The sequence below is a fragment of the Pogoniulus pusillus genome, chromosome 3 (assembly GCF_015220805.1).
Source record: "Pogoniulus pusillus isolate bPogPus1 chromosome 3, bPogPus1.pri, whole genome shotgun sequence".
NCBI lineage: Eukaryota > Metazoa > Chordata > Aves > Piciformes > Lybiidae > Pogoniulus > Pogoniulus pusillus.
Genome location: NC_087266.1, coordinates 17,596,800 through 17,618,484, shown reverse-complemented (window position 1 = coordinate 17,618,484; position 21,685 = coordinate 17,596,800). Strand labels below are relative to the sequence as shown.

General features: G+C 41.4%; 1 protein-coding gene across 1 annotated transcript; it reads left to right on the top strand.

Moving 5' to 3' along the window:
* Positions 1-20,422, top strand: SLC35F2 (solute carrier family 35 member F2). The gene is made up of 8 exons (XM_064171041.1): positions 1-300; positions 6,662-6,837; positions 7,372-7,499; positions 12,198-12,357; positions 13,988-14,144; positions 14,923-14,975; positions 15,613-15,767; positions 19,079-20,422. The coding sequence occupies exons 1-8, from the start codon at positions 149-151 to the stop codon at positions 19,295-19,297; spliced, it is 1,200 nt and encodes a 399-aa protein (XP_064027111.1). The 5' UTR covers positions 1-148; the 3' UTR covers positions 19,298-20,422.
* Positions 20,423-21,685: the final 1,263 nt, after the last annotated feature.

Below are 21,685 nucleotides of genomic sequence, written 5' to 3'. Positions count from 1 at the left end.
CTCGTCTCGGCGGCCGCCCGCGCAGATCTGTTCCGCTGTCTGGGTACCCCTCCTCCTCCCGCCGGCAGGGCGCCCTCGCCGCCTCTGTAGCGCCCTCCCGTACCGCCTCCCTCGCTCGGCGGGTCCAGGGCCAAGGCAGCGCCGCGGAATGGAGGCGACCGCTGCCGGGGCGTCGCCGGCCGGTGCTGCGGTTGCCACTGTGTTCAGGGCTGAGGCGGCGCCTGAAGCCGAGACGCCATCCGAGGCCGCCGGCTCTCCGCGCCGGCTGCTGGCACTGCTCGGAGCCAAGCTCTGTACCTGGTGAGTTCCCGGCCGCGGCCCCCGACGGCCTCTACGTGGAGCCGGGCGGCATCGGCCTTCTACCCGCCTGCCGCGCTGGAGGGCTGTGCCTCGTGTCGGGGTCGCTTTGCCCCGGTCCGCGGGAGCGAGCAGCGGAACGAGGAGACAGCCTTTCTGCCCTGCTGCCTCCGGCGCCTTCGCCGGTAGCGTGGTAGGGATGCAGCGGCTTCTCTGTGCCGTCGGAGAAGCCGCGTGGTGCCCAGCCGCGGTGCCGGCCCGTAGTTACTACTTGGGATGAGCCGAGAGCGGCTTTGAGCCTTCGGGAGAGCCTGTCGGGCTGTCTCCCAGATAGAAACGAGAGCAGCGGGCTGCGAGCGGCAGCCTGGAGAGTTTCGGCTGCTGCCGATGGAGAGCTGCCTAAAGAGGCTGTTCTAGTACCGGGGCTGCAGTGGAATCACAGCCAAGGTGCAGCCTGTGACTGCTGCTGGGTGAGAATGTGAAGTGTAGCATTAGTCACGGATCTGACTTTGTTAAACTAAGAGTGTGTTCTAACATATGCACACATGATTGATACTCCAGATTGGTTTCTGTAGTAATTCTGGCTTAATACTTTTCTGTTTTCCTGGTTTTTTCGGTGCCTTTTTTCCCCTCCGTACTTTGTTCTGTATTGTTTTGTCAACGTTGTTGGGAAGAGTAGGTCACGGGGTGGGGGGACAGAGAAGATAACAGAACAAAACAGCTGAGATCATAGAATCATAGAATCAACCAGGTTGGAAGAGACCTCCAAGATCATCCAGTCCAACCTATCACCCTGCCCTATCCAGTCAACTAGACCATGGCACTAAGTGCCTCATCCAGTCTTTTCTTGAACACCTCCAGGGACGGTGCCTCCACCACCTCCCTGGGCAGCCCATTCCAATGGGAAATCACTCTCTCTGGGAAGAACTTCCTCCTAATATCCAGCCTAGACCTACCCTGGCACAACTTGAGACTGTGTCCCCTTGTTCTATTGCTGGGTTGCCTGGGAGAAGAGGCCACCCCCCACCTGGCTACAATGCCCTTTCAGGTAGTTGTAGACAGTAATAATATCACCCCTGAGCCTCCTCTTCTCCAGCTCCCTCAACCTCTCCTCATAGGATTTGTGCTCCAGGCCCCTCACCAGCTTCATTGCCCTTCTCTGGACATGTGATGAAGTGTGGAGTCCAGAAAGGCCAGTATCTCCCTTTCTGTCCTTCCTTGAATTGCCTTAGGACAGACCTGTTCGCGTATATCACTTAAAATGGGAGCACTGGCTATGCTTGGAAAGCCAATGAAAAACAAATCTGCCAAGCTGTGCGAGCATCACCTGTGTCTCAAAGCTGGTACTTGTGGAGTGCTGCCTTTCCTGAGAACAGGACTCACCCCTCTGACTTCCAGCCTGCAAGAGCTACTGTTGACTTACAGCTTCAATTTCCATCTGGGGAAAAAAACCAACCTATTTAACAGGCTTTTTTTACCCTAAGCTTTACATTTATTCTCTAAGAGCTACTGCATCAGGTATCCTTGTCTGACAAGCAGGAGGCGCTGGCTCTTCTCCAGTCTCACACTTAGAAGCTGGAGTTCAACGACTGGACCGTGTGGAGGTCTGTGCAGAGGGCAATGCCTGTGTTTCTATTCTGGTTATAAGTTTTCTCTTTTTATTCCTCCAGCCTGTCAGAAATGCCCAAAAAGTCAAGACAGGAACTTGTTGAACTGGTCAGTAAACCTCACTTGTGCTAGTAATTTGGCAAAATATTGCTAGATGGCCACAGCATATGAGTGTAGTGGTGGTACTTGAAGGAAAACAGTGAGCTGTCACTGGCTTCTGCAAAGTGTTGTGTGAAGGACTGATTTATTTTTTTCCAGGTGGCTGGAGGTTCAGCCACTTCAGTCTTCCTAAAGGTGCTTCTGAGTCATAGGAAGGTGGGTTTGTTGCCTTTTTTTTTTTTAAAGTAGTTCTTTCTGGTTCTTGAACAAAACTAATGATTCTTTTCTGTTTCTTGCCTTTTATAAATTGAATTGACCTCAATTCCAAAGCAAAACACTGAAACACTAACTTCTAAAAGTGTTAATTCTTAAATTATGTTTTTTTTTTTAAACTGCCCTGAGCTATCTGCTAACCATGTTGGAATATGGCTTTAGTCAGCACCTACGTTTTTCTTTAACTATGTGCATGAAATTGTGAGATTATTAAGATGAATTGGTCTTTTCTCCCCCACCCCTTTGGGAAAGATTCGGTAGTTAATGCTGAATTTCAAGTAAAATGTTTATGTGAAGTGTTGCCAGGCTTTGCTTGTTGAGTGTTTAACTGATGACATAAATGTATTTTTTGAAAAGCAGCGTTTAGTTTTGTGGGGAAAAAAATACATTAAAATTACAGGATTTACTAATCTAATAGCCAATTAGATTGTTAACTGTGGGCTTATTAGATTTTATTAAACTTCCTCAGATATAGACTGTGATTGTATTTTAATATCTGGGGATATTTTACTTCTGCATTTCACATGGAGTCAAAGAAAGGCAGCCTTTCTCATGATGTCAGGAGCTGTAGGCTGCTTAATGCTGGCTTTAGACCAATTTGTGGCCAACTCACGTTCTAAAAAGTCTCCAAATGACTCCTAGTTTTGCTTATAGCTAAGATAGGATTGTGCAAGGGAGAGGAGTAATTATGTAGTACCCAACTACTAAGCAGTAAAAAAGAACAAAAACTCCAAACTATTAAAGGCCATTTCAGACCACTTACCTTGTATCATCTGAGAGTCTTAAGTGATTTAGTCCTTACCAGTGCATTAAAAAAAAAAAAGATCAGAGAGGATCAAGTGCTGTCACAAAGAAGTTAATAATTAATATATTTCCAAAGATAATAAATTATTAATAAGAAAGTGGTGATCATCAATACTCATGTCAATACCAGAATGAATGGAAATGCATGTCTTTGAAGCATTTCTCTTGCAAGAAACTGTCTTGTAAATGGAAACCAATGTGACTTTCAAGTTTTGCAGAGGGTAAATTTGCTGTGGGAATTTAGTGGACACTGAAATAATAAGGCTTATGAGCCCACACATAACAAGAGTCATCTTGGTCTCTTCAAAGCTGCTATCTTGCTGCTTTGAGCCCAGTGCTTTGTGCCAGGAATGTGGCGTCACACTTGAAATTTGAAGAAATCACTTTTGAGATCCTGGCTGTTCCTGCTGAGGCTTGCACCTGGTGTTGGGGTGTGCGTGTACATGTGTCAGAGTAAAGAGACGTGTTTTACACAAAGTTGCCAGAAATGCAGTATTTTGGTATTTGCAGGGGCCATCTTTTGAGGGCAGCCTTCCACCACCCGTTTATAATGTTTTTTTGTTGGTCTTTTGGTGTTAACATTTTGGATCTCTCCAGGAAAGAAAAAAAATCTCTGAATTAAAATAGAGGAAAACAAGGAAATGAAGCAGGATGAAGCCTTCTTGCCTTGTCAAATGCCTTCAGTACTGTAGACGTAAATGCTGTAGTACGACTGAAACATACATTAAGTAGCAGTGATTTCTGGTGCAGTAACCACTAAGCAAAGAGTTCCGAACATTCTGGAGATTCTCTGTCTCTTCCTATATGGCAAAACACACCCAAAATAGTTCCTTAGGTGCTTTAAGTCAGAGAAATGTGGGTAGTTGAAAAGCTGAAGATCAGTTTAGTGGAGTTAATCCACTGCAAGAGGGCAGCCAGATCTTTCTTATTTTTAATAAATAGTGGTTGAAGCTGCTCAGTCATTAGCAAATTTGAATGGCAACTTTTACTCCTCTTGCTGGAACATGGTCACAGTTTGCCAAAACACTGCACAGAGTCCAGGCCTCTGCTATAGAGAGGATTCTGTAGTTCAGGACAAGCAAAGCTACATCTTTATGTGTCATGTCCTGAAGGGAAATACATAAAACCTTGCTCTATAGAAGTCCATGGTAAATGGGCCAGATGAGTGTGGGTCGTATTGCCTGTGGTTCTGCCCATTTCTGTCACACCACCAAGGAGATAGAAGCAGGGGAGTTTGCATTTAGGAGAGCAGGGCTTTTGCCAGCTCTAAGCTCTCTTGGTAATGTACTGACAAGATCATTTAGTTTTGTGGACTACACAGGCTTCACAGCTTTGCTCCAGAAAAATGGCAGCAGTTTTGTCCATGCATTTATTCAAGTTTGATCTGCACCTTCAGGCCCTTGTCCCAAGCACGGAATGAATTTAGCCCAATAAATTGCTAAAAGCACTGAGGGTAAAGAAGACATTTTCTGACAGTTTGGAGCAAAACCTTGTTTGAATAATAAAAACAATGTATGGATTTTTTAATGCATGAAACCATATTTTTCATGTGTTGTTTACTGCATTATTTCTTCATTGTAATTTTCATGGATCTCCTGTCATTTTGCCTCCTGTGAAGGAGTCAGAATTTGCAGAGCTGATAAAGAGCTAGCTGGAAGCAGTGTCCATGCCTGCCTGAGAGAAGAGGTAGTCTCTTCTCTGAAATTTCATCTTTCCTATGTTTCTTTCTTCTTACTGGCACGTGATTAAAATTATTCTTCAGATGGAAAGTAAAAAGGCATTTCTGTATCAGCCAGTTATATTAGCTGGAATGTGTCACAATCACTGCTTATTTGATGACAAAATAGTGCAATCAGGTCTTTGACAAGAATAAAAAGAAATTAAATATAATGGAGGTGAGGTGAGATAGACTCAAAAGTTTTTCTTTTTTTTTTTCTTGTTTTGTTTTGCTTCATATGAATACATATAAAAATGCATGCATATGTTTTATGTGTACATAAAATACATGCATATGTTTTATAGCACTTAACAGTTAATGTTGTGCTACAGTGTGATCATGATAATTTTCTATCTGAAACATGGTCTATGTTGTTTACTTAAACATTCAGAATACTAGAAATGGGAATATTCTCTCTCACACCAGAAAGAGTTGTTCACAACAAAGCTGGACAGGACCTTACAAAATGATGATGTGATATATGAATACTTATGATGTGGATGTGTACCATTGCTGGGATTGATAAAATAAGCTCTAGCAAAGCAGTTTGCTCAAATCTCTTGAATTTGCAGCATGGCTGGACTTGGCAGAGATTTGCTGTCTCATCAGAATGACTTGGAGAGAACAATGTGCCAAGCAGCACTTTTAAAGTCAGAAGAGCTTTGGTGCCAGATTGAATTGAAAACAAGATTCATGCAGCTGAATTGGAATCCATGCAAATATGCCTCCTTTCCAAAAGGAGGGTTTGTCTTTGTGGTTGTAGTTGGCTTTGGTACCCATGAACACACCCATCTTGTCACCCTGGAAAAAGTGACTTTTTACAAGGACAGAATCACAGGATCATAGAATTATTGAGGTCAGAATAGAGTTCTGCTATCATCAAGTCCAGCCTATGACCTAACACCACCACATTGACTAGACCATGTCACTAAGTGCCACATCCAGTCTTTCTTTAAAAACCTCCAGGGACAGCAACTCCACTACCTCCCTGGGCAGTCCGTTCCAGTGTCTAGTTACCCTTTCCACGAGGAAGTGCTTCATAACATCCAACCTAAATCTTCCCTGGTACAGCTTCAGACCATGCCCTCTTGTCACAAGTTACCTGGGAGAAGAACCCAATGCCCACCTGACTACAACTTTCCTTCAGGTAGTTGTAGAGTTTGATAAGGTCCCCCCCGAGTCTCCTCCAGGCTGAACAACCCCAGCTCCCGCAGCCACTCCTCATAAGACTTTCCCTCCAGCCCCCTCGCCAGTCTCGTCACTCACCCCTCGATCCACTCCAGCGCCTCAGTGTCCTGCTTGAAATGAGAGGCCCAGCACTGCACACAGTGCTCGAGGTGAGGCCTCACCAGTGCCAAGTACAGGGGCAGAATTACATCCCTAGTCCTGCTGGCCTCACTATTCCTGATGCAACTGCTGGAAGAAAGGGAATAGATTGAAACGTGAGGAGGGTAGATTTAGACTGGATATTAGGAAGAAGTTCTTTACAGTGAGGGTGGTGAGGTGCTGGAACAGATTGCCCAAGGAGGTCATGGATGCTGCCTCTCTGTAGGTGTTCAAGAGCAGGTTGGATGAGGCCTTGAGCAACCTGATGGTAGTGGAAGGTGATGGGGTTGGAACTAGATGATCTTTGAAGTCCCTCCCAACTCAAACCATTCTGTGAATCTCTGAATTTTCTGTGCAGGTAAAAGCTGGCTTACTGCTAATCAGAACAGCATTGGTAGGGAGTACAGAAAGGATAAAGCATCACTCTGAAAAATAGCATTTTCTCTGTACAGCCACAACCAGCAAATACTTCCTTGTTTTTTTTTTAACTGTGAATGTTTCATTCTAAGCTAACTGTTGTTTTTTTTATATTCACAGGCATATTTTGAAAACAATCGTTCTGGGGCAGGTGCTCTCCTTGTTTATCTGTGGGACTGCTGTTACAAGCCAATACCTCGCAGAAAAATACCAAGTGAATACTCCAATGTTTCAAAGTTTTATCAACTATTCTTTGCTGCTTCTCGTGTATACAACAATGCTGGCATTTAGGACTGGTATGTGAAATGTGGGATGGGAGATTCTAGTTAATGTTTTTTTCCTTTCATCTTCTCTATTTTGTTTTCGTATTTCGACACTAGAGAAGTCAATACTTGTAGAGTTTTTTCCTAAGTTGATGATTAAATTCCTGCTTTGAATTTCACAAGTTAAATGTGCACTTAACTTTATTTCATTTCATATCCATTCAAAATTATATGCTCTTTGGTTTTAAGTCCTATGTGATATTAGGGAAAATAGACTTATTTTAAACTAACTTCTTCACCAGAGGCTATTTAGTATTCCCCCTAATCTTAAACTACTCTTTAAACAACTCTAGTCTTGCAGGTTTTTTTCTTGCTGTGCAAGAATTTCTGTGCTTTTCACCACTTGCATTGCCTCCTCACAGACTGCTTTTTGCTGTTGTGTTTTTCTTAAGCAGGTGCAACCAAAATAGAATATATCAGTATTATTTATGCTTCTAACAAATAAGATTCCTGTGTAACATTTGCTTGGAAGGAAACACTTATTGACTGCTGCTTTCTTCTAAATAGACGGTGACAGTCTTTGGCAAATTTTGAAACAGAGATGGTGGAAGTATATTTTTTTGGGACTGGCTGATGTTGAAGCCAACTACATGATTGTAAAAGCCTACCAATACACAACCCTCACAAGTGTGCAGGTAAGGACTGATCTCTCCTTTTGAATTGTTGCTTTTCTTACTGTTTTGGACTGGTTTCTGAAATGCGATTCATAGGATAGACATGGAAGCTACTCAAGCCAAAAAAACCCTTTCAAATACCTGTTTTCTCTGTGGTACAGGGAAGAGCATCCTGCATCATGAATAACATTTCCAGGAAGCAGAGAAAATTGGTTTGTATTGCTCAGTGCTGCTTTTGAGTTAAACTCTAATTTTAATTTTGACAAAAAGCACTTCTAAGAGTTTGCTGACAGCCTTTCAGGTTTTTTTCCTGATGCAAAGTAAAGATTTATGAGCAGGTAAAACTCACTTGGCACAGGCTCTTGCTGATGAGACTCTTGTCTAGTCCTAAAAGCTATGGGAGAGGTGTGAGGTGTAGCACCACACGTGAAGACAGACTGATGTTGATGACCATGCTGTGAGTGAGCAGCCCTATGGCTTATGGATGTGTCGCTCTCTGTAAGAGATGGAAGGGAAGTCAGTATGCCAGGCTCCTGAAGTGACAGTCCACATCCTCTGCAGCACTGGTGCCATGTTGATGCACTAGTATAAATCTGGTGTTCAGAAATAGCTCTACAAGCAAGAGGGCTAAGGCAGGGCTTCCCGTGTCACCCTGCACAGACATAAGCTGCTGGAAGAGGTAGCGCCTTCCTCCTGCCTCCCAACTGCATGCTCCCAAGCTTGCATGGCCAAATTTGTTGAGCAGACTGGTTGAGAGCTCAGAGCAAAATCAGACTAAACCCTCCCTTTTGCTGGACTATTTGAGAAACATGTCAGGCCCAAGCTAGCTCAGTATGTAGCTCCACAGCTGCTGAAACAAGGGAGGACATGATGCAGAAGCAAAGAGGCAGTGTGTCTGGGACCATGACAGTCTGCCTGCTCTTATTGATGGTAGTTCTGTGACTGGGGTCATGGTCCCACTTACCCAAATGAAAAAGTAACATACCATGCAGAGCTGGCTCTTACTTGGAAGGGAGTGTTTAAGTGTCAGTGTTTTACAGAGTCAGAGTAACAGGGATTAATATTTAAAAGAATTGCCTGTAAAGCAATAAATTCCTGTGGTCTCGGCAGTAACTTTTCTGTGCGCTGCCAAAGACCAGTAACATGTGCCTGATGGATTATTGTCACATTTCCACTTCATATTTGCACATTAGGAGTCATTAGCCTTTTAATTTTCCTACAAATAATGCCTAAGAAATCAAAGCTTTAAGAGTGATGCATTTGATTCTCAAGATCAAGTTAAGCTGATAATTGAGACACTCTTTGATCATATACTTCACAGCTGAAAAAGCCAGGACTTTGATCTAAATTCTCAGAAGTAGTAAAGCTATTTCCATGCTTTCTTTCTTAATTTTTATAAAAGAACAGATAGGTAGAGTAGGTTGTCCTTTCTGGCTGCCAAACAGAAGCATTTGCTGAACCTTTTTCCCATGTGGTAATCTTTGGACCGATTCTGCTTTGTGTCAGTTGAGCAATGGTGAATTTGTTGTGGCTGTCTGTTGCTGTAAGATTCTCTGAAGTCCCAGTTTCTCACCTCTATCAGAAATCAGATACAGAGCCAACTGAAAAAAAACCAACAACTGTGATTTGCTCTAGTGCAAGGCATTTTCTGTCAGTCAATAACAAGCAGTTCTGTAGCCTTATCAGAAGCTGTTATTCATAGCACCCAGCCTGATGGCCTGTCTGCAGCAGTGGTTGTGAGCGAGTGCCCAGGGAGCATAAAACAATGCAGGAGTGCATGGCACCTCCCCAAACACGGGGTAATAACTGTTAGAATGTTGGCTGGGTGGAGCTTCAGCTTAGCTCTGTGGATCTTGTCTTTAAAGATAAGTTTCCTTAGCTCAGCAAGGAACTTCCATGTATTTTTTCACACATGCATAGAAAAGCAGAACTGATTTTCCTTTAGTTATCAAATACTAGCATTGGGTGGAAGAAGTTGTGAGATTTTTTGAAAGATAACATTGAGATGGCAGCTCTCATTTCTCTGTAAATAAATAAAACAACTTTGGCCCACAGCTGAATTCTTTTTGTTAGGCTGGGGCTGGGGCGATGTCAGACAGTCTTCTTCTGGTGTCCTTTTGTCTTGTGGCGAGACTTAACTCTGCTGCTGTTTGATCACATAGGACAAAAAAAGCAGCAAAGCTGTGATTCTGTGTTGTTAGCATATCATTTAGCCCAATTAGTGTTTGCTCCCTAGGTAATTTAAGTGAAGGCATTTTATAGATGGCTGTTGACACAATATCTGCTGATGGGAGACTATAAACCTCAACGGGAGAAAATGCAGACTGACTCCCTGGGACTTGGCTGGAGGGTGCCCTAAGGGAGCCGTGTGGGAAAGTGAGCAGGGTGAGCTGTTGAGCTTCCTTATTCACTAAGCTGTCTGGAGCTGGCAATAATAAGCAAAGCAATGACCTCCTACAGTCTATGATAATTGATTAACCATGTTTTAAAACATCTTTTAATAATTTACTCACTCTGCCTCCTATAAGCAGTGTGGCCAAAGCCTGACTTGAGTCAAAACATTTGTAAATCAAATCACCAGATTATCTGTTTTTTTTTCCCTGTATGAAAATGCAGGCTAGAATTTGCTGAGGCTCTACTGGCAACAGTAATCAGTATCACAGTACTGCTGTAAATGGCATAAAACTGGAATGAATAAACTTTATTCTTTTAGATTATTTCATTGACACAATTCATTGAGCCATTACATCTGCTTTGCACCTCTTTGATCTTGATCTTGTACAGAAGACAGCATTTTCCACCAAAGAGATCTGTAATGAAGGGAAGGCAAGATCTGGTAGTTGGAAATCAGATTTATTCAGTCTGTAATTGAGGATAATTGTCCCCTGGAACAGGTCACCAGTGCATGTTCTTTATCATTTGGTGCCTGTGTGTCCTGGATGCAAGTCTTCTAACCAGGATGCTGTAGCTCTACAGTATGTTATTGGTCTGGATATAGTGATGCTTCATCTGGCGTTACTGAAAGAGCATCTGGCTCATTATGTACCATTCTCTTATGTCCTAATTAAGATTTTTTTAAAGGGTTTTTCTCCCACTCTTTCTGTTTCATTGAAAAACTGCTTTAAGATTGGAAAGCTATGTGGTAACATCTCAACAGGGAAGTGAAAGTTTACACAGTAGTATGAGAGATGTCTACTAGTGAGGGAGTAAATATTTGCATTTAGATGTTAGTAATACTTTTGTGTTTTGGTACTAGTCCAAACAGTCCAGTTTTGAATGCTTTTCCTTAGTCTAGACTAAAGGTATGATAGACAAAAAGACCTGTGATTGGATAGGAACTCACAGTGTGATATTTTCCAGTAGAGCAAAGTTGTGTTGAAATAGATGAAATAACATGGGTAAGGCAACTTAGGCAGGCAGAGGTTGGCAATGAACACAAAGGACTAAAGGCTCTTGTCTTGATTGTAATGACTTTACCCCTGTCCTATATACCTGGACCTAGTACTTTGTAGGAACTTCAAGAGGCCAAGTTTTAAGGGCTGACATTTGAGAGTAATTTGTGAGCAATTTTTGAGAAGCTGATTATATGCTCTGCTGTACACTGTTGTCTTACGTAGTTTCATGGCACTCCACTGAGGTCAGAAAATACATGTTTCGTTTTTTTTTCCCCTCCAGACAAATTCAGAAACAGTATTAATTTTGAATTTGTTGAATTAAATATTAATTATTAACTGAATATTCTCAGTGTTATTTGGTTATTACATTACACCCATCTGTATTAAGAACATAGGTAACTCTTGGCACTTTGTGTAATAAGGAAGAACAGATAGAAGATGGATGTGTCATGGAATGCACTGTTCAGTTTACTTGGAGCAGTGTCTGCAGACACATTTGAAGAGCTTCTAAACTCCAGATGCCTTTTGTGTTTCTGCTGATGATGCATGGGTGAATTAGAGTGGATTACCTGCTTCATGTTAATTGAGAGTCTGCTCTAATAGAGTAATGAGAACACATTGGTGGCTTCTACATACTTTCATGAGAGACTGGAAGATTGGGGAAGTGACTTCTTCCCTTCGTATCTTCTACTAGTTTTGCACATGGCCTCCACCACATGTACCATATAATTATTTTTCTTTTAGTAGGGTACAGTTGGGGGTGGGGGATGGGAGGAAATTAAAACCAGAACTGCAGGATCAGGTCCTTATCCCAGTCACTTCAACATAAAATCAGATTACTTATATCCTTCACTTGTTCCGGATTTTTACTTCACTTACATGGAGGCCTAAATTTTAATTGCAGATTTGAGGAGGAGTGAAAAGATGAGGTAGATAAAACTTGTTGGGGATAAACAGAAATGTCAGTGAATATATATCCTTGTATTGGTGTCGTGGTGAGCAACATGTTTTCAGAGCAACATCCTAGCATTCGTTTGTGAAGCTGCAGAGATTAGTGAGATCCATCATTAGATGAGTTTCTAGGTCAGCGCCTTCCTATCAGGAGAGAGTGGACACCTTCCCCAGCTCCTCCTTCACTTGCAAAATGCTTTTAATGGTAAAATGTAGGTCTGATGTCTTTTCAGTGAAACTGTTGGGGTTGCTTTGTGGATTTCATTAACATATGATAGTGACAGGAGGTAAGATCCTGTACATTTGCTTTCAGGACAGTATAGTCCAGATTTGGGGTGTGTTTCTAATTCAAACTGTTCCTCTGTACACACAGCTGCTGGACTGTTTTGGGATTCCTGTGCTGATGGCTTTGTCGTGGTTCATTCTCCGTGCAAGATACAGGCTGATCCATTTCCTTGCTGTTGCCGTCTGTTTGCTTGGTGTAGGAACAATGGTGGGTGCAGACATTTTGGCAGGGAGACAGGACAGTGAAGGTAAGGAGTCCGTTGTCATTAGGGTGGGGGGAAGAACAGAGAGACATTACCATGGTGGGCCAACTTGTCAAGTAGAAAGAGGAGCAAATGCAGGGGGAGTGGACATAGTTCTATTTTACAGGAGAGGAAAAGCTACTATTTGTATTTCTTGTTCAAGAAGGTAGTGGCTGAGGAGATGCTGATTTTATAGGGAGCTAAGGAATTTCTTTTCTTGTCATTTTGGATTATTTCTTCCACTTTAATAGTGAAACACATGTGTCAGGCTTAAATTTTGCTGCTGTGTATCAGACCTGGTGAAAGGCCTTGTTCTGGAAAGCATTTGAGATGGTCTAATAGGATGCTTGCCTCTCTCTGCAAACTTGGTCTTGCTTCCATGGTATCAGCCTGCTGGCAGCCAACCTTCTCTGATTTGCAGTTTTGTATGAGTACAAATAGTGAATAAAGTTACTCAACAGTAGCTGACTTCTCAGAGTTATCTTTGGCAGATCCAGCAGAAATGGTCCATGTATACCCAAGGCCCACAGATCACAGACTGGAAAGCAGGGATTTACTTATGTGAGAGCAAAAGGAGATGTGAACAGAATGCTGGAATTCCTGGGACATTAAGCGGGGAGGCTGGGCTCTGGGGACCAGGATCCATCCAGGTGCAGATAAGTGCAGGTCTCTCTCTCTCTCTCTAAATCAACCCATATCATAACAATTTTATCTTGAATAAGAATTTTGAATCTTCAGAGGCAGAGGGTATGAGGCAAGGTAAATTTCAGGCCATTGACTTCATCCAGCAGCATAGAGACAAGCCTGTTTGGTCTTATTTTGATACCTCACTGTAAGGAGGATGTCAGGACAAACAGAGGCTTAGCTTTAATGCTTTGTGGTGCAGGTATCTCAGTCCTGAGGGAGAAAAATCATTTCCCTGAGACTTTAAGACAGTTGGGCGTTATTGACTGACTTGGGTATCTTTGCTACTACTTAACCTTGTATTTTCAGCATGTTTTCTTAGTGATTGCCAGCTGGCTCAGGGAAAGAAATTTTAAATTGATTCAAGGATTTAAACAACAGTGAGCCTCTTGCTATTTATCTGGTGCATCATGACATTTATTTGATGAATGATGGTATCACAGGGAGTCCTATTTGTGCAGTCTAAATAAGTTGCAGCAGAACACGTGGTATCACCCGTCTACAGTGGCCACCTTAAGATCTGTCATAAACCTGAAGCTGAGTTCAGATCCTGGTGAAATCAATAGACTGATTTTACCAAGGCCTGAGTTATGCTTTACTACAAAAGTGGAGGCAATATTCAGAAAGGTGGAGAGCATCTCTAACTGGGAATTTTCTTCACTCTGTACAGTGGCTAAGGTCAGCAGAAGTAGAATTGCACCACATTATAGTGGCTTGATTAGGATGAAATTTAAATGCTGGGTTTAGCTCATTCATTCCAGACTCTGCAGGGGGAGGTGGCTGGGTAGCAGAGTCCACAAGCAGACACCAAGCCACTCACCTGCACACAGGAGGGATGTTTCCCCATATTCTGGAAGGTAGAGGTGTTGGAGATATATTTACTTGTCTTTTTAAGGAAAGTTTACAAGTGTTTGCAGCATTACCCTTATTGTGGATTAATATTTCTGTACAGGTAGTGACGTGGTGATTGGAGATGTCTTAGTGCTACTTGGTGCTTCTTTGTATGCCATTTCTAATGTGAGTGAGGAATACATTGTGAAAAATCTGAGCAGAGTGGAGTTTCTAGGAATGGTGGGCTTGTTTGGGACTATTATCAGCGGTCTACAGCTGTAAGGATCTAATATTTATTTTAAAACTAATTAAGAATATTCTACAGATGATTGCTTGTCTACCATGAAATGATGTTGTTATAAATTGATTCTTTGTTTCGTCTGTGTTTGGCTTCTGTGGGAGTCCTCTCACTTGGATTTTATTTTTGTTGCTCATCAGCATCTGTTTCAAACCCTTTTTATCTGAACCGTTCTTATTACAGCAATTCTAAAGCTAAAATCATGCAATTGAACACATCCAATACTTGGCTTGGTCTTGTTGATCTTTGAGGATCCTCAGTATGCTGAGGACTGTTCACAGGCATATATTCATGCATTTTTCTCTGTGAAAGAGTTCAGGAGATAATCATTAGTGGGACATCTTCCATATTAAACTTCAGTTTAAAATGAAGCCACGTATACTCTTACAAATAACCACATTAGGGCAACAGACCACATGCACTTAAGTCTATCTAATGAATTTTATGTTCCTCATTTCTCATCATTATAGTTAATAATTTCCTCAAATGGTATATCAAATAAAAATGAATCTCTGAAAGATGAAAAAGCCTGGCAAGAAGGCGTAAGAATTATAGTGCTCTTGACTTTCAGGCACTTTAATTTTCAGGTCTTTTTTCATGCTTGTTAGATGTTGGAGTTGGTGTCATTCAGTAACATTTCAAACTAAAATTAAGGGATTATAAATCAAAATGTTTCTTTTATACGCTGGTAATTAAATTATCTATCTGAATATTTTTTTGCTCTCTTTTATTGTATTACATCTTTTCTTTTATTCTAGAGCCATTGTGGAACATAGGGAAATAATGAGAATTCCATGGAACTGGAAAATTGGTATGTGGTTGACAAAATGATCTGCTTTTTAAGAGAACACTGAAAATTACAGTCATTAGACTTTGAGTGCTGGAGTTCATTTCCTTCTCTGAGTATGAAGCAACATTCATATTGTCACAGATCTGTTTCCTGCAGACATTGCATCTCTGCAGAGAGATATGTTTTACAGGATTGAGCATTAAAACCTTTGAGCTCCAGTTTTGCATTTTGTATAACATGAAACAGTTTTTGAAAATAAATTGAAGTAAGTAAAAATGAAACCTGTTTAACTGCAGATGTGTTTGGGGCTGGAACATCCCAGGAACAGTTTTCTGTTGTACTTTGTGAAATAAATACTGGAAAAATGGATTTTATGACATTTTGACTGCAACAAAACTGTATGTTACTGATAGATGTGGCTCTAAATTTCTTCAGTCAACTTCTACCTTAACAAGGAAAGAATGAGAACTTTCTTGTATGGATACAGTAATTTTTTGCAATACAGGGTAGACATGGAAAGGGCATATTTCTTCTGCAGCTTCTTAAATTTGCTTTCACGTATCCTGTAGGAGGCCTTATCCTAAAAGAAAGAAAAAAGCATGCTTTCAAGGCATCTGAAGAACATCAGTGTTCTTTAAATTGTCATCTTGTTTTACAGTGCTACTCTTCACAGTCTTTGCCCTGTGTATGTTTGGGCTGTATAGCTTCATGCCAGTAGTGATTAAAGTTACCAGTGCAACCTCAGTCAACCTGGGTATTCTGACTGCGGATCTCTACAGTCTGTTCTTTGGGCTTTTCCTCTTTTTCTATAAGGTAAGTACTTGCCTTCTTTCAGTGTAATTCAGTTAGATTTTTACTCCAAAATTATAAATTAATCATAAAAGCCACTGAACAGTCCTTTGCACTTTTACATTTTTACAGCTTGTGTTGTTCGTTGTTGGCAGATGTCAATCAGGAGGAGTCCTACTTCATTAATTAGCATCGCATCATTAGACAGATAGTGATTTTCAAACAACCTGCCACTGGATGGAATATGTTAATGTTGATAGATAATAAGTAATTGCTCGAGGTGTTCAAGTGGTAGAGTCCTTGGTGTAAGCTGTGCAATCATATGTTAGATTTGCTTCTTCTTTCTCTATGTCTGAAGAGATTGAATCGCCCTGTCCTCAAAGGATTTGCTGCCTGAGAGGGAAGCAGTTTGCCTTGAAAATCAGTGTTTTCTTTTAGAGTTTAGAAATTTGATTTGTTCGTTACCAACATCTTGGGATAAGTGCTACTGCTAAGGAGAGACTAAAGGACCTGTGAAAAGTACTGATAAGTATATTATTCTGTATCTCTCCAAATGGCAGTTACTTTTATTGTGCTCTGAAATACTGTTGGTAATGTGTATTCAAGCTAAATGACAAGCCAAAAAGATTTTATTCCACCCAACATTTTTCATCCAGAGTCATTCGTGAGAACCTGGCTTACTACAGCAATTGGAGTAATTGAACTTGTTGCTCAGTGACTGGAAGGGCTTAGTGAGAAGCTTGTGAACTTTGCTTAAGAACATAATTTGTATTATTCCATGTGGTTGCTTTCTCTGCAGCATTATGGAGAGTCAGGAGCTTTTAGGTCAGATTTGTTTCTCAAAATGAAGACAAATTTGGTTTACATTGTGGATTTCTGGTAATGGTAGGATCTGGGAGCAGGTAGATTTTCTTTTTTAAGAGTCTCTTAGCTAGGCTTTCATCCATGTTTTGGATTCCAGAATTTGCTCCAAGATACAAAGCATGCGTTAAAAATGGATGTAGGAGGTGAACCATACTTACATTCTGACAATTAAAAAAATGCTTTCTGAGTCACATCTAAATGTGTTTTGGCACACAAGAAGCTATTACAAATTTATGGTAAAGAGAAAGAAGTAAGCAAGAGCTTTGGAAGGGATATAATAAACTTATTCTTCAGGATTTTTAGCTTATTTTGGTAAGGTTTTTTTTTTTTTTTTCTGGTAGCAGATTATTCCACAATGGTTGACTATAGGGTATTCTGGTGGCAAAACAGAAAAATGAGTTAGAAAAGACTTTGGGATTGTGTTATGGGAATTCAGCTATTTGTTAAAATAAGAGCTTGCATCTGTGGTTAGAAACAAAGCAGCAAAAAGGACAAGGATGAGATTTTAACTTGTGCACAGTGTTTTGCTAATGCACTCAACTTTTCAGCCCAAACCACATCTGTTGAAGGTGAAAAGTTAATTGTGCATACCTATTTTGATAAGCTTTTTTTCCCTGTCTTATAATCCATAATGTATCTTTGCTGTGCTTGTTCCTAATGATCTCATTAGATACCTGTAGTCCCTCAAGATAGACTAAAAAAGATCTCCAAATGCTTTTGTTGTATGAACTCCTATGGAAGAGGAGTATACTGCAAATAGAGACACTAGATGGAGTTATAGTCCTCTGATAACATATAAAGTAGTCTAAGCTTGGTAGTGAGTATAGGGATATAAGCTGCACAGGTATGAATGAAATTAGTGTTTGAAGCAGGGAAGTTGCTGCAATATTTGAAATGGGGGGGAGGGGGGAAAGAAATAAAAAAACTTAAGAGAATACCAATGAGTCCTTCCCAAAAAATGAAGAAAAAAAGCTCAGTGGCCTGTTGGAGCAGCATGATGTAGGTTCACTTCACTGCTTGCGAAGACATAGGCAGACCTTGAATCACAGCTGCAACAGCTTTGGCACCCTGGCTTGGTGGCTGTTATTTTCTCATAGAGAAATCAATTCTGGGCAGGATCTGAGACACCTACTGCTTATGTGCACTACAAGAGGGCATCTGGCAGTTATTGTGACTGCCCAGTCTTGCCTGCCAGCTACCTGCTCTTGCACACAAACACATGTTCACTCATGGCCCTAGCTTGCACAATGGAGAAGATTTGCAGGTGCCTTGATACAGACCCAAGTTCTGCCTGGTTGACTGGAACAAATTAAGGGTAGGACCACAGATGTTGCTGTCTGCATGAGGATGTTTTAAGACCTCGGTACTGCCCTGTGCAAGGTGAACACTTGAGTTCAAGGTTTGGGCTAAAAGCCAGCAAGTGAAGAGGGGGAGCACACATCACAAGGCCACTGCATTTCAATCTGGTTTTCCTTTTGCATAGTGCCATCCAAGAGCTTCCAAGCCAAGTAACTGCCAGCTAGGAACTGCAGTGCCTTAATATAGATGCCTCAGTCTTCTTCTTTTTTTTTTGGATCAAAATCCACCATCCAGGTCCTACCATTCATTTCACCCAGCTCTGCTGTTTGATAAGGTAGAACTTGTTTTTCAGATATATCTGAGGAAGCTAAGGAGGTTAGGCAATACTGACAGTGGGATGTAAGATGTGCTATGTCCATCATACTGTTTAACCAGTGTGGATTGGCAAAGGCAATAAGGATTTTAACAAATCTGCTGAAAAAGTTTTCCTCACTGCATAATTTGATTACTTTGTGTTATTTCATCTGGTGTTACGAAGTATGCATTTATTTTTCTGGCAGTTGTTTGACTTAAGGCGGGCAAGAGATGCCCTGATGTACCTTGGCAGCTCGTACTCTTACCTTACACTACACTTAACAGAGCACAAATGCTAATCTTGTGAAAGGAGCCTCAGTCTCCCTCTCTTCAGACTGGGTGTAGAGGGAAAACAGGTTTTGGTCCAGTAGTTACATTTGTCTAACCTTGCAGATAGTTAAGACAATTGTGCAGAGAGCCAGCTACTCTGGTAACTTGGATGGAGTATGGAGGGGTTTTGTCTTTTGCCAGTGCTGAAACAAAGTTCTCTTAGGGACAGAATGTTTCAGCATTCAGGTGTATCACCGTATTTACAGCCGTTTATTTTCTCTTTGAAGACTCTGCTATGTAGACCTAAGAAAACTCCCTGTGCCACAGTGTTGAGGATGAAGTGTAGAGAAAACCTGCCAGAAGCTGGAGTCTGTCAGTGAATGGAGATGCTGAATTTTTATTTTCAGCCCTGAATACAGATCGTGGTGATAATTCTCATTAAAGTAATTTTTAACAGGGGGATAGCGTTCACATTTTTAAGATGAGGCAATGTTGATGCATTTTCACATCAGAAAAGACTTCACGTGTCTCTTTCTTTACTCTGCCAGTTTTCAGGTCTTTATATCCTGTCCTTCGTTATCATCATGGTGGGTTTCATCTTGTATTGCTCCACTCCCACTCGGACAGCAGAGTCTACCACCTTGCCGCAGCCCAGCAGCACTGGCTTGGACAATGCAGCACTAAAGCTTGAGGAGAACGACAGCCAAACTCCAGGCATAACCGTTCAGTTCTCCAGAGGAGACGCTGTGGTGGTCAGCACTGATTAAAGAAATGTCAGCATTTCACAACAGAGCCTTTTTTTTTTTTTTTTTACTGCCAAATTTCCCTCAAATATTAATCTTGAGAATTGTTCTACTGCCAGGGCGTATGTCATGCTGCGCTGGACTTAATGCACTGAATAGACTTCAAGGCCAGATCCTCAATCAGTGAAGCTGCATTGATTTACCCTTGCAGAAAGTCTGGCCCTTTGAAGAAGGCAGAGTAGTATTTATGTTGAGTCTCTGGAAAGCAAGACTGGTTTTTTTAAATGCTTAATTAACTTAATAGCACATGCTTGGAGGAAGAGCTAAGCCAAAGTAAGCTCCCAGGCCACTAAAGGGAGCAAAACGTGTTTTATATTGCACTAGAGACCTAAACCTGCAGGTGCTGTCTGAGGGCTTCATGGTTCCCATAACTCAGTGCCTGGTACCCTCAAATAGTGGCTTGCAAAAGCCACTCAGCTTCTCACAGGATCCAGTTCTGCAAGCCATATTACATACCTACACCTTCTGCAAGCTGTTGGACTTCATTGTTCCACTGGAGGATTTGCTTCTTACATTCCACTTGAATGTTCATCTCTTCATGCTACTGCATCCCTGTCACAGCTGGAGCTGCTGGGATTCCTACAAGTGTTTTATTTTGAATTTTTCTAGTCAGGGAAGTTTGAATATGTGTTTTTTATAATCTGTTTTTTTCTCAGTGGCCTGATGTATTCCCACTAAGTGGAGGAGGCAAACACAGGCCCTTGCTCTGTTCAGTAAGAACCAAATGTTTGTCTCTTTTCTAAGTGAGACAGCAAAACGGTTTGAACTAAAGTTCACTTCTCATTTAATTTCTCCCTGAAATGGGGCATGTTATTTTGCAGAAAGATTTTAGTAACATCTGATTTCTTCATAAAATGGAAGCGTTTTGGCCAATCCTCATTGCAACAGTAATGGCATAATCTGAAAGTTTAAGTGCTTTCAGTAGATTCATTGGCAGTTTTCTTCCTCTTCTTCCTTTTTACAGTAAATGATTAAAAATTACAAAGCTGCAGTAAAATCATACTGACATTTTATTTTTTTTTTGTACAGGACTTCCTAGCTCAGGTGTGTCTGAAGTAACAAAAGAATAAAGTTTTCAGCAGCTGAAAAGTTGGCTCTTGGTTTGTTTATTTTTTCCACCTATAGTTTCTTTGTTCCACAGAATTAATTCATTTTGCTGACCAGATAGTTATTTTAATGGCTAATCTTTGCTATAAGAAGTAAATATTCTGAAGGTACTGGTGATTAAATGACACAGACTGCTTTTGTATACTTCTGGTGGTGTTTAGTCAAGCAAAATAATTCAGCAAAAATCCTACATGATCATTTAGTGATGGCAAAACAAATATTCAAGAGATGCTACAGCATTGCCTTTTCCCTGAGTAGTTAATGCATGGAAAAGTGAAGAGATGGTGATGTGTTATGAAAAGCATTTGGGTCCAGTTATCTTTTGCTTTACCACTGGCATTAGATTTACATCATGGATCAAGACCTAAACTGGTGCATCTGTAGACATCTATGCCTCTAAAGCTGCACAAGCAGCTGGAGACCAGGTAGATAAGGAAGTCTGATGACTGCATACGTAAGAGAAGCTATCTCTATAAAGTAATTCTCCATACCAAATTTTAGTTGCCTGGAGTTAAGTCCTACCCACTGTTACCTGTGTGATTAGTTAACTATATGCAGTAACAAAGCAAACAGCAAACAAAAGTCTACAGGTGAGTGTTCCTAGACTCTGCACCTATTGGCCCATTATGAGATTCATAGTTGCTTCTTTTGTGTGAGAAAGTTGCTGCAGTCCCCTCTAAAGTACCTCTTTGACACAGGCAACTGAATCATGCCCCACAGCCAAGACATCCTGTAGTCTGACATCTTTAAGGGCTGGCAGATAGCACCCAGCATCTAAAGGAGACTTGGAACCCTGAGTCAATTGTGGAGACCAGGTGGGATGCCCTAGGGGTTATGAAATGGCACTGCAGCATATGGCTGAGATAGATGGTCATGCAAAGTCATATATGATTACTTTAGATGCTTTACACAGCTAAAATTGGATGAGCTGAATCCCAGACTGAAGTTTATGGCCCAGCCTGAAGCATGTTCTTCTGCGGTCACTGGGTGGCACTTCAGCATCTCTGTGGTATTTGCTAAAGCAGCTGTTTGTGTCTGGTGGTCAAGAGAACGCTTTGGTGTGCCTGCTTGTCCCATATGCAGTGTGAGGTGAAAATCGGTCTCATTATATGCACCTCAGGAAAAATAGCAGGGCCCTCTGCACAGATGACAACTGAATCACTGTGCAACAAAGAGAAAGCACAAGGCAGCAGCTGAAGTTAAAATAGAAGTGCAGTGGAAAGCATGGTTGGTGAAAAGCTGATT

Excerpts from the sequence above, each read along its gene's own strand:
- SLC35F2 (XM_064171041.1), top strand. The coding sequence starts at position 149 with ATGGAGGCGACCGCTGCCGGGGCGTCGCCGGCCGGTGCTGCGGTTGCC. Across the intron at positions 6,838-7,371 it reads AATGCTGGCATTTAGGACTG|ACGGTGACAGTCTTTGGCAA; the intron begins GTATGTGAAATG and ends TCTTCTAAATAG. Across the intron at positions 14,976-15,612 it reads TCCATGGAACTGGAAAATTG|TGCTACTCTTCACAGTCTTT; the intron begins GTATGTGGTTGA and ends CTTGTTTTACAG.